General features: G+C 41.5%; 1 protein-coding gene across 7 annotated transcripts in view; it reads left to right on the plus strand.

The window, feature by feature from the left end:
* Nucleotides 1–12,940, plus strand: part of VPS35L (VPS35 endosomal protein sorting factor like) — a 1,440,208-nt gene that overhangs the window by 1,400,043 nt on the left and 27,225 nt on the right. For 6 of the 7 annotated variants that reach the window (XM_077448861.1, XM_077448864.1, XM_077448862.1 and 3 more), the window contains one exon: nt 2,902–3,048. The exons of the other annotated variant lie outside the window; for it this stretch is intronic. In XM_077448861.1, the coding sequence (XP_077304987.1) occupies nt 2,902–3,048 (147 nt within the window). The remainder of the gene's footprint in view (nt 1–2,901; nt 3,049–12,940) is intronic. 7 annotated transcript variants of the gene reach the window in all.

A 12,940-nucleotide genomic window follows, 5' to 3' on the forward strand; every position in this document is an offset into this window, starting at 1 on the left:
GATCATTAAACCTGTGTCCAGGGGATCATTCGCAGTTAATAGTTGCATGACTGATAACATGTAAATGGACATAAATAGCTGTGGGTCCTGTCAGCCACCCACTGCTTTGAATGGGCATCCTGTCCGCAGCTAATCACAAGGATTAACGCCTTTAGTATGCCGATGATACCATTTGTTATAAGTTGCTATGCACTAATACTTTCCAAGCAGTAAAGAGTTCATAAGTGTGGCATAATAAGGGCTTACCACAAATACTCCAACGACAAAGTGGATATGGGCTCAAACCCTACCATCCTACTCAATTAACACTATTCGTAAACCAATCTATTAGATACACTCCAAGGTTAACAATTCTAGTGTCCCAGTGGGGGTGGGGGGGGGGGGGGGAGAGAAAGCTGCAAACAGAAATATTTTTATTCACATACAAAACTTGGTCTTTATCGTAAAGGATAAAATGAATCACATAAACATGTACCACAAGACATATTTAAAAATATCACACAGCTAACCTGCTCCTGCTCTTTAACTCATATGTTAATCTTACTCTGATTTAATTCAAAGCTATATTGTAGGAATATTCTAACTCCTTTAGGTATATATATACAGTAGCATATATTGTGCCATCTGTATTTTTCATACAGGAGCCCAATGAAAACAGTCCTGCGTTTCACACAGATACATATATTTTATAGTCCTTTTGTATGTTTATATATACAGTATACTACATGGTCTAGAGGGAGGTTTCCATGTGTAAATAATCAAATCTCACATTGAAACATTACACCCTCCCTCACAGGAGCATCCATTCAAAGAGTGTGAGAGATATAGCAATACATATTTTCCACAGTGTCAGGGCCCTCCAATGGAATGGCATCCAGTATGTTGGCATATATTATGCTGTGCGTATTATTGCACATGGACACAATTGCTCAGCACAGTTCCAATCCACAATACATATCCAGCTGGATAGAGGGCAAAGCTCTAGTATGGACATTCAGGCTGCTGTTGAACACTTACCATGCAGGCTGGTGTTTGTAAAAGCATGTCTTTGAAAAAAACATATGACACTTCTCAAACATGCATCATTTGTTTGAAAATCCTCCTCACCGGATGATGCCTTCGATTCTAGGGGTCATGGGAGCAGGAAACTGGACAAACGAGAAGCCTGACCATTTTCGCCCGGTGTCCAGGCTGCTTCAGAGGGTGCAAAGCATTCAGTCAACGCGTAACAGATGCCTCACAAGTGTTCTGAACACAATTGTGGCAAACTACCATTCACTATAATTTAGACATTTGCCAAGCTTTGCAAGCTTACAAAACTTGCCAACTTTTGCTGGCAAGATTAAAAACATGCAATGAAGTATGTATGTGTACTAGACCATTCATTATGAAATTAAAGAAGGCACTGGCTTTGCAAAGCATTTGAATTTTTTTTTGCGATAAGGCACTGCCGTTAACTGACAATTGAACAGTCATGTGATGTTGTACCGAAACAAAATTGATGTCCTTTTTTTCCCAAAAATAGAGCTTTCTTTTGATAGTATTTGATCACCTCTGTGTTTATTTTTTGCGCTATAAACAAAAAAAGAGCGACAACTTTGAAAAAAAACTATATTTTTTACTTTTGCTATAATAAATATACAAAAAACACATTTTTTCATCAGTTTAGGCCAATATGTATTCTACATATTTTTTGTAAAAAAAATCACAGTGATCATATATTGATTGGTTTGTGCAAAAGTTATAGCGTCTACAAAATAGGAGATTTATGGCATTTTTATTATTTATTTATTACTAGTAATGGTTGTGATCTGCATTTTTAGCAGGATTGCGGCGGACAGATCAGACACTTTTGACACCTTTTTGGGACCAGTGACATACAGCGATCAGAGCTAAAAGTAGCCACTGATTACTGTATAAATGTCACTGGCAAGGAAGGGGTTAACACTAGGGGCAATCAAGGGGTTAAGTGTTCCCTAGGGAGGTGTTTCTAACTGTGGAGGCCGTGTACTGACTAGAGGAGGAGAGAGATCGCTGTTCCTGATCACAAGGGACAGCAGATCTTTCTCTACTCTCCTGACAGAACTGGCATCTGTTTGTTTACATGCAGAGATCCCTGTTCTGGCTCTCTGTGGAGCGATCGCAGGTGGCCGGTGGACATCACTGCCGCCAGACATGTGGATCGGCTCCAGCGCTGCAGGCATATGTGTGCCCCCTATAGCCCTTAAAGCGGATGCCGTACAGCTATGGCTATTCATTAATACTAAGGTGACTGATATAAGGTGCATTATTACTCCCTTTGTGCAAAGAAATAAATATCAGAGGGCTCTGGTTTTGATTCCTTCTGTGTCCCTCTTGAAGATTGCACCTATGTTTCTGTTGTGCTGGCACAATTTCTTTGGGAGAAGAACAGTGGTGTAGTGGTTAGCACTCTCACCTAGCAGTAAGAAGGGTTGCTGGTTTGAAACCCAAGCACAACACTACCTGCCTGGAGTTTGCATGTTCTCCCTGTGCCTGCGTGGGTTTCCTCCGGGTACTCTGGTTTCCTCCCACACTCCAAAGACATGCAGGTAGGTTAATTGGCTTCTGTCCAAAATTGGCCCTAGTATATGAATGGGGACCTTGGATTTTGGGCTCCTTGAGGGTAGGGACTGATATGAGTGTGCAATGTACAGGGATAGGGAGAATTGTAGACACTCAGGTTGAACTTGATGGACTGGTGTCTTTATTCAACCTTACTATGTACTGTAAAGGTAAAAACTGATAGCTTTAAACCCTTCCCTGCACTTTTTTTTTTATTTTTTTAGTGGAGATTAAATATAATTTCTAATTTATAAACTGTTGATAAATTTGAAGGCAATGTAATGTACTATTATTCTATATGTTTTGTTTCATTCATAGACATTGAAGCGTCAGAGTAGCCTTGCTTTGCTATTCTTTAACAGCATTCTTGCTCATGGGGATCTAAGGAACAACAAGCTAAATCAGCTGGCTGTAAATTTGTGGAATTTGTCTCAAAAACATGGCTATTCTGACACCAAAACTATGGTAAGACACTATAACATAAGTACCTCCATGTCAATATGTTGATTATACAGATCTCTGTCCTTTTTCTCTAAGTTTTATGAACAGGGTTAAGCATTATTTTGCAGCATCTCTTTAGCTGCTGTTTTTCAAATGAGACCTGCCTGCCTTGTCACACAGCAAGAAGCCTGTGGTTTCTAGGAAGCCTAAAATAATAATTATCTCAATTAGACAGTACAGGGTACAGGACTTGCAATGTCAAATCAATAGCAAATGAGCGCCTACTTAAACCTGTGCAGATATAAACCTGAGAATATCATACAGAAAAATATGTAAAACATCCTTTATACATAATGTAAAGTTCATGATTAAACACCCAAAATGCAGATGAAGATCTTCCGGCCACCACTGTGCTGATAAAGTGGAAATCAAAATCACCCTGTAATTATTCCCATAGGAGAGCAGTTTACGGTCACAATTGACCTTCAAGATTACTGGAAGGTCTGAAAGCACTTTTGCTTAATCCTTTCCAGGCTGCTGTTCTCATATAGTAATCTGGATCACAGATCGCTACATCGAAATGGAAATCCCAAATGCATGGAAAAAAAGGCTAGCAATAGTGATATACTGCTTAAAAACTAATATTAAAAAATAAAAGGTTGCATTCACATAGGCGGGAAAAGTCTCAGCATGTCGTAAATCCCACAAATTGCTATAGACTCACACTCCGGTGCCAAATAAGGCACTTCTGTACCTGTCCAAGCATGTTGTTTGAATTACTTTCTCAGGGGCTGATGGAAAGCTGTTATCCTGCCATCACATTTCTTAAAGTGCACTTGGATCAGCCATTATTATGTTTATTCTTCTATTTATGGAATTGAGTCACATTACAATGGTATGTAAGTTTCAGCAGCACACAAGGAGATGTCAAAATCTTGGCTAGCAAAAGGGTAAAAATACAAAAATTGTAGGCCTGAACAGTAACCCCACCTGTGTAAATACATGGGGATAGGCATCGACATAGACAAAATGTGGTTAGAGTCTCCAAGCTGACCTGAAAGTGTTATGCAGTGTGGCAGTAAGGTTTACCATGTTTTGTATTTTGTTGACCTTAGTGAACCACAGATTGTCTCCTGGAACTTGGCAGCAATGGAGGATTTTTTGAGCAAAGTGAAGGATCTTTTCACATTGCTGAGCAGTAAATTGAATCCTCAAGTTCAATTTCCATTTCAACAGAAAGGGTGCTATGTAATAGTGATTTTGTTTGAGAATAAAAATGTAAGTGATAGACAGTGGTGTATCAGTTCTCTTTTGTGGCAGAAGTTCTCAAAACCATGAGTGGGCAGGGATATACCCTACTGCTTGAGGAGTGCAAGTATAAAATGATGAAGCTGCATCCCAGACTTACAGGGGGGGTCCAGTAGAGGAGTAATGTCAGTGCGAGGAAGTGTTCAGCTGCTCTATAATCAGGGCGGTTCATGCCTCTGTGTTACTTATTTTTGCGGAGAAGAGGATTGAAGTTTTCAGAATTCAGAGGTCCATGGGGTCAGCAGTTATTTTGGTTCCCAAGTAACAAATTGAGCTAGTAACCCAATAGAATGAGAAATGGAGAGGCATACCATGGCCAGGTCAACAGAAATGTTAAGGGTCAAGAATTGTATCAAGATTTCTTTCAAATTTGAATGGGACCAGGACCCTGTAGCTGTAATGCTCAAAGTAAGTTTGGTGAGGTGGAATGGGTTCAGTTAAAAAAAATTAAAATAAAAAAAATGTAATTGTCAGAAAAGGCTGCAACCTTATGGGGGGCTTTTCATAGCCTTCTATATTGGAGTTAGGGTGCACAGAGAAAGGACTCTACAGTGAGAATGAAGATGATGATAGAGAGGTGGCACCCTTGTCTCATCCCCTTTGCAATATGGAAGAATCAGACCTGGTCTCATACACCTTGACAGCAGCTGTTGGAGCTGAAAAGAGATCCATTTGAGCATATGTTCCAGGATGGCTCACATGAACTGTCAACTGATTCTATCAAATGTCTTTTCCGCACCTACTGAGTGCAGCAGGAGTGGGGGCTTGGAAGTTCTGGCAGCATGAATCAAATTGAGAACTCGAATGGTAGTATCTTGAGGTTACCTTAAGGGCACAAAGCCAACTTGGTCCCTGGGAAGGAGGCCAGGAATGGAGGGTAGTAGCCTGTTAGCCAAGATTTTTGCAAATAATTTCAAATTGGTATTGAATAAGGCTATTGGCCTGTAGCTTCCACACTCAGACGGATCCTTACCTGGATACAGGAGATATTTACTCCATGAGTTTGTTAACAGACACACCTCCATTTGTGACCAGTGCTAGAGACAATATGTGAAATATAGGTTTATCTATGCACCCTGCCCAAGAGCGTCCCTGGCTTATTTGAAAACCAATGCATGGCTCTATGGGCCCAAGCCAATTTTTTTTTTTTTTTGGGATGAAAGGTTTTTAAATTCTTCCCTGACTTTAAGGAGTTCCTGGTAAGTAAAACGTGCCAAGCTTTCTTTATGGGCTCTATCCAGCAGATGTATTTTGGAAAGTAGCACCTCTATATGCTGTGATTTCTCCTTTTTAAGGTGCGTGCCAATCTTGATCAGTGAGCCCCGAATTAACACTTTATGTGCTTTCCAAACAATGAAAGGGTTGTCTGCGTTTTAGAGAATAATACTCAACCAAGCTGTGTTTGATTGTTGTTCTGATGCCAAGAGAAGCAGGGCTTCATTGAGTCACCAAGATTGAGGGCTGGGTGGAGTAGAGAAAAATGCCATAGTCATATGAACGGATGCATGACTGAAAAGAGAGATTACATCAATCTGTGCTGAGTTGACCTTGGAGAGTTCCTTATGAGGGATGAGGAAGTAATCCAACCTACAGTACAATAGATAAAACAAACGAATAGTGCAGCACAACTCAAAACTATCTCGTAACATAATAAAAAATATATAATATAAAGTTCTTGTGCAAGTCAAAAGAATCCCAATAAATTTAACACCACCGTGTTTATAGTGCAAGTGACAATCTTCGGCCTCATGACACCTTCAGTGACTACTACCTCTAGGTGAAAAAACTGCTCACTTATTTAAAATTCATGCACAGGTAAAACTCTTTCTGAAAGAGTTTTACCTGTGCATGAATTTTAAAGAAGTTTGTAAGTTTTAACATCCATTGTTATAATAAATGTGGAAATAGGAGGAGACCCATAGTGCTCTCTTATGTTTCCCATTATAGTGATGTATTGACCTTTGAGTTCCTATTAAGTGAGGATACGAGAGAGGAGGTTCGTTCTAGACACAGTGGATGACAATTGTTGGTGCTTGGTAGACTCTGTAGTGGGGTCAGAAGCTGAGGTGAGCAGTTTTTTTCCCCTAGAGGTAGTGGTCACTGAAGGTGTCATGAGTCCGTAGATGGTCACTTGCACTATAAGTACGGCAGTGTTCTTTCGCTATTTTCTTTTAGTCTGAATGTCAGTCTTCCTGTCAGGAACAGTTCCTCTTAATTCTCATGAACTGTCCACAGTGTACGTTAGTCAACCATGGTTTATAATGGAAACTATTATTCGGGATGTATGAATTGCAATATGTAGTTTTAAAACAACTTTTTATATATAATCTACCTTCTTCCTTTATCAGTGCTAAATCCAAAAGGTGTATGTTGTTGTTACTACTTTTCCATGATAGTTTAATATGTATGTTCTATTTAATATCTGTCATAAATTCCTATAAATGTTCCTGATTACCATCCCATAATAAGATGAGGTCATCAATAAACCTTCTGTAAAGTGTTAATTCAGGTATTTGTTTAGATAACACTATCTTACACTTTACTAGGTGCAAATTGTTTACCCATAGCCAAGCCTACTTTTGAAGTTAGTATGTGCCCTCATACCAGAAAAAAATGTTTTAAACAGAAATCCAACACTGGTAAAAACTGAAAATTGTATACTCGCCTTTCCGTAATTTTTCTTTCCTGGTGCATCTTCATGGCAGCATACATATGGGTTGTGGCTCCGCCCCCCACAACCTAATAGGACTGGTTGACTATAAATCAAAGACAGACCCGGCTCACTGCATTCTCTGTAACTCTCACCATTTGGGTGGGCATCTGTATGCTGCCATGAAGAAGCACCAGGGAAGGAATATTACGGAAAGGTGAGTATACAATTTTCCTTTTTCCTGGCGCATCATGGCAGCATACATATGGGGACTAGCTCGCCATACAGGAGGGTGCAAGAAAATTTTATAATCATCGGTAGCACAAGTATGCACCATGAATTTTCCAATTTTACTGTCGCGAGCCGGGTTCACCTATTAAAGTGTAATGAATGTGTCCTGGGAGGACCATATTGCTGACTTTCAAATACCTCAGGAGACTCAGCGCTGAGCTGTCCACAGAGCTGGCACTGCCCTAGTTAAATGTGCTCTGAGGACCTCCAAAACAGAAAGATCCTGAAGAGTAGGCTTTAAAGGTTGTAATTGTTTTAACAATCTAGGAGGTGACTGAGCATGTTGATGCTGACCCTGCCTTAGGCCACGCTGGAACCAAGAACATATTTCAGCTTTCCTGAAACAAAAGGTAGCTGCCAAGCAGGCCACCAGTGTTAGCTCAACATCCAGGGAATGTGGTTCTCTCACTCAACCAAGAAAGACGGCAAATTTACTTCCTGGTTATATTGGAAGGAGAAAGACACCCCATGGATAAAAGCAGTCTGGAGTTTTAGGACTATTCTGTTCTGTCTGGGTATAATAAGTGAGGCTCCTTGAGTACAAAGCCTGCAGTTCTGACATCCTTCACAGAGGTTGTAGTACGGTCTTTAGGGTTTGCAGAGTGTAGTCAGTTCAGTAGGATAGAAATTAAGCCTTGATAGAAATGTGGACCATAAGCAAGTTCCACATAGGGAACAATGGTTTCTTGTGAGGCCTATAACTTCATGCAAGCCTTTTAAGGATTGCATCACTAAAGGGTTAAGGACTCCTTGACCTCTGCAGTGTAGACAAAGTTGAGCTTGAGCTTTAAACATATTTGAACCTAGTCCCTTGTTCAGCCCCAGTTGTAAGAACTGTGGAACCTTGGCTGGTTAAGTGATAAAGGACTCCACGCTTTGCTGTGTGAGATCTGCATAATTTTCCCATAATCTTAGGTAAATCTTATTCATGAAGACCCCTCTGGATTGACACGACGTAGGCACTCCCTTCACTGAGCATAATGACCTGCTAGCCACTGCCTCTCAACTTCCATGCCATCAAAAGTAGTCTCTTGGAGCTGGATGGCAAAACTGTCCATGAGAGAGCGAATCCGTCATCACTGGAAGCGGCAGTGGTGATTCAATGCTTAAGAGCAGGAGAGAGAGACACTAGAGCCTCGTAAGCCAAAAACTGTATATTTGCAATTATTGATACAGGAAGCTCCACTGACAGCCTAAGGATTCTACCCTTCCACTGTTGTCTAGGCATAATGCAAATCTTGCTCCTCTTGCTAAAAGGAGTGAATGACAGAAGTGCTTTGAACACTACTCGGTTCAAGAAAATTCAATACTATTCCTCATAAGCTTAACATCCCATGACCTTAAGCAGCCTGGTCTTTGAAATGAGTCCCCCAACCTGTCTAGTTGGGGTCTGATGTGATAATGTTCGATCTGAAAACAATTGGTCAGTTACGAAGAGCCAAGGATACTCCGGCACTATTCTGCTGGAAGAGACTTCACTTCCAATGCACCTTTTGGCTTTCTCTGTCAGAGGATGGAAATTCCCTTGTGTAAGTTCTACTGAATTATTTCCTGTCGCTATTGCAGACAGTAAGACCTTTGTGAATGCCCTGGCTGAGATGTACAGACCGAAGGGGAGGAACTCAACTGGTAGAGGAATTGAGGATGAATTGGGAGAAGTAGGTGTCTGATAAACCTACAGGAGAATCCAGCCTCCCAGATTTATGAATAATATAATTGATTGGAGGTTTTCCATCTTGCACAACTCTAACTTCCTGTGCTGCTTGTCGAAAAAATGTTTTTTTTAACTTTGCACCGGGCACAGATTACCTGGTTTTTATTTTATTTTTTGCTAGGAACAGAGGGGAGCCAAATCCTAATCTCCTCTGGGTATCCAGAACCTTAACGATTGCTTTTTATTTTATTTTTTTGATCCAGCTACAAACTGGAACAGAATTTTTTACTTTTCCATCAACTCTAGTAGCCTTGCTGACTGGAAGAGATTGAAAGGTGAACTTCCCACCTGTCAATGTTATATGATCGTTATGCTCATTGACTTATGCCCCTGCATGGGTGAGTTTGTCATGTTATACTTTTTCGATAAAAAATTATTGTACCAGAAAGGCAGACCTCCCTTAAACTTCCACCAATGTCACGCCAATATAGCCAATATGGCCCATTGATCCTGAAGGTTTTCCCTCCAGGTGTGTGCATAAAGCTTCGCACAGGCACACCCTGGATTAGTGCACCCTAAAAAAGGGACTTCTGCTGTACTTCTAGGACAGGGGCCTTAGATCTTTAAGGCTTCAATAATGAAGATTGGGTACTTCTCCAGTTAGTTTAATAATCTCTTCCCCACCTGTAGGATTGTGCCTCCTGGTGTTTACTTGGTAGTCACCACCTTTATGCTGGACCTTTTGAATTTTCAGTTTTTTTGTCAGATGATATTCGCCCTGACCCTCTAATGGTCAACCTTGAGATGGCTGTATCCTGTCTACTCCCGAATAAATTGGATCTGTGTTCTGGTGTCTTGCATCAATTTTTTTTTTTTTGCAGGATCCACCAACCATGGCTTCAGCCATAATGCACTCCTTGCAGTGACCGTGGGAAACACCGCTCTTGAAAAACATCAATTGACGTCTGACACATCCACCACAGAGTATGCCGCCAATTTCAGCTCTTACAAAGCTGTTACCACCTTGTCTATTCACTTCTTCCAGACGGGCTTAATTAAAGGGTTACTCCACTTTTTTAATCTGCAGGGCTGCAATTTTCCTTCTTGTATGACTGGTTCTCTGATTTTCCCAGAAGTCTGCGTCAAGATAAGTCTGTTTTTTTGGCAACCACTGCAACAAAAAATGTCATTTTGATAATATACACCCAATAGGGAATCACGTCTAAGGGATGCAGACCCTGCCACTTTCCCAGCTGGTTGACCGTTATGAAACCACTCCCATTAGACTCATTCAGCACATGGGCTGGTTATTGCTGATGTGCCAGTACCTGCAGATGATACAGTATGTAGGAACACTTCAGATCTAGATCTAATTTTCAGACTAGAGCCTCCTTCAATGTGACATGTCTTGCCAGCTACATTCATGATGCATCCATCATTGGAGGAGACTGCAGCAGGTTGACCTCTAGCTTTTTCAGGGTATACAGTTTTGACAGCCTGTTTGAGGGCATTTTCCTCTGACCCCTTCAATTGTTCCTGGATTAACGCTTCCAGTTGTTCAGTGAGGGAAATTAGTACTTTTTAAACTTGTGCAGAGTTTCGTCCACTTCAACCCAGGCAATTGCGTCCTTAGCTGCCCTTGCAGAGAAAATCTCTATTGGACAATCTTCAAAGCTTGTGCAAGCTTTCCTATTTGGACATCACCTACCAGTTCTGGTTGGAAGCACTAGACAATGCACTGTAGCTTGTCAAGCGAACACTTCCCACCACGAATGCAGCAACCATTAGGGCTGATAATCTGTGGATTTGCAAACGGGGAGCAAACAAAATGAGGTGATGGTGATGACATTGATAAATCTTGCCTGTATGTCTGCACTTTGAATGGTGACTATTCTGGCTCTAGCAGACTCTCCATCTTGAGGTCCTTGCAGTGGTAGTTCTAAATAAAAGGTGCTAAGCAATTTATGCACTGTAGCTTGTCAAGCAATGATTTTCCACCATGAATGCAGCTACCATGTGGGCTGATAATCTGTGGTGTTTGTAAACAGGGAGCAAACAAAACGAGAGATAAGATGATGACATTGATCAATGTTGCCTGTATGTCTGCGCTTTGAACAGTGACTGTTCTAGCTTTTAGCAGGTTCCCTTCATTTTGAGGTCCTTGTACGGCTGTATAGTGGCTTGTTCATTTGACACACTAGCTTGGCAGGCAATGACTTTCCACAACAAATGTGATAATTTGTGATGTTTGTAAACGGGGAGCAATGATAATGAGGGGTGAGGTGATGAGATTTAATCAACATTGCCTCAATGTCTGTTCTTAGATGGTGACTTGTCTTGACCGTCAGAAGGCTCCCTCCATCTTGTAGTCCTCACAGGACTATAGATATTGGCTCTCTTTTTCTCATTCTTCACTACTTGCCTAATCCCTATACCTTAAAGGCAATGGGTGGTCTGACTGGACAGCGTTTCCCATAGAAACAGAGCAAAGCAGCAGATTAAAATGAAAAACAGAATAATGCTAAGTCTCCACTATTGCGACCTGAAAGTCCCACAGATTTGCCAAAAAAAGTGATGCGACTCGGAGCAATGCCCGCCATACTCCCAAGTAGGGATGAGCTCAGGCTTGTTCGCATGGAACACGTGCTGAGCGCGCCAGGAAGTCTGCGCAGTGCTGCGCTAATCACAGGCAGTGAGACATTGCCCAATCTCTGCAGCCACACATCGGGGCAATGTCTCACTACCTGTGATTAGCGCAGCGCTGCACCAACTTCCTGGCGGGCTCAGCACCTCTTCAATGCAAACACGCCTGAGCTCCTCCCTACTCCCAAGGTCCATGAACACAGACATGAACAGACTCGTTGAAAACCATGGAGTATGGCCCGTCATGCAACTTTGCAGTAACAAGTCGCACTAGTGGAAACCAAGCCCTAACACCATGATCCCAGAGCAAGCATTGAAAAGGAGATGGGGAAAAACACAGGTGAAAGCCATAAAAAGGGAAACATACCTGCAAACAATGACCACATAAGCATCCAGCATGCATGAGTAGAGAGCTCCACCATTTGTTGCCGAAAAAAATGCCATAAAAACATTTAGAACTCACATTTGCCACTAGTGATGATATCAATGCCTGAGCCTGTTTAGATCACTAAAATGGAAAGCTCTAGCCAGGAAACAGAGGCCGCATCACTAACTGTCTCTCATGCTCAGAGTATACTTGCACTGTTGCAGCCATCTTGGAAATGGCAAACGCCTATAACACAGAGAAAGAAGTAAAAGTCATATGGAAAGAAAAAGGAAACGCTGTCTATTACGTCAAAGCTTGTTTAAAGCTTTCTTTGAGAAGCCTGCACCACCAGAATGGGGCTTCAACCATATAGCTAATTTAGAGACTGTAGAGGAAGGACTTCCACCCAGGAGAGGCTGAAATATGCCCCCCCCCCCCCCAGACCACCAGAATGGGGCTCCAACAATATAGCTCATTTAGAGGCTGTACAGGAAGGACTTCCACCCAGGAGAGGCTTAACCTGGATGAGGCGACAATCGGTAAGGGATACCTCACGATTCCAGTCCTGATCAGGTGAGGAAAAAAAGGAGAATGCTGTGAGCCGGGTCTGTCTTTAATTTATAGTCAACCAGTCCTATCAGGTTGTGGGGGGCAGAGCCACAACCCATATGTATGCTGCCATGATGCGCCAGGAAATGTTTAAGTGCTTATCCAAAGTTAATATCTGCCAGTTTTTGGCAAAGATTTTTATGACACTGGAAGAGGCTACAGTTGCAGATTCATCGGAAATATAGAGGAGATGTTTGTTTACTAACATGCACACAGGAAAGGAATATATCATTAAGCACTTTATCTCATGTCACACCCAAGGGATGATGTATGCCATCAAGTGCCCATGGAATTATTTATATAAAAATAGTACAAAAATAGCACTGAAAGATGGGATAAAATAACATATATACAGTATCCCAGAAAAGTGAGTACAAACGTCACATTTTTGAAA

The sequence above is a fragment of the Lithobates pipiens genome, unplaced genomic scaffold (assembly GCF_037356315.1).
Source record: "Lithobates pipiens isolate NorthernLeopardFrog02 unplaced genomic scaffold, aLitPip1_a1.2 Scaffold_22, whole genome shotgun sequence".
NCBI classification, from domain to species: domain Eukaryota; kingdom Metazoa; phylum Chordata; class Amphibia; order Anura; family Ranidae; genus Lithobates; species Lithobates pipiens.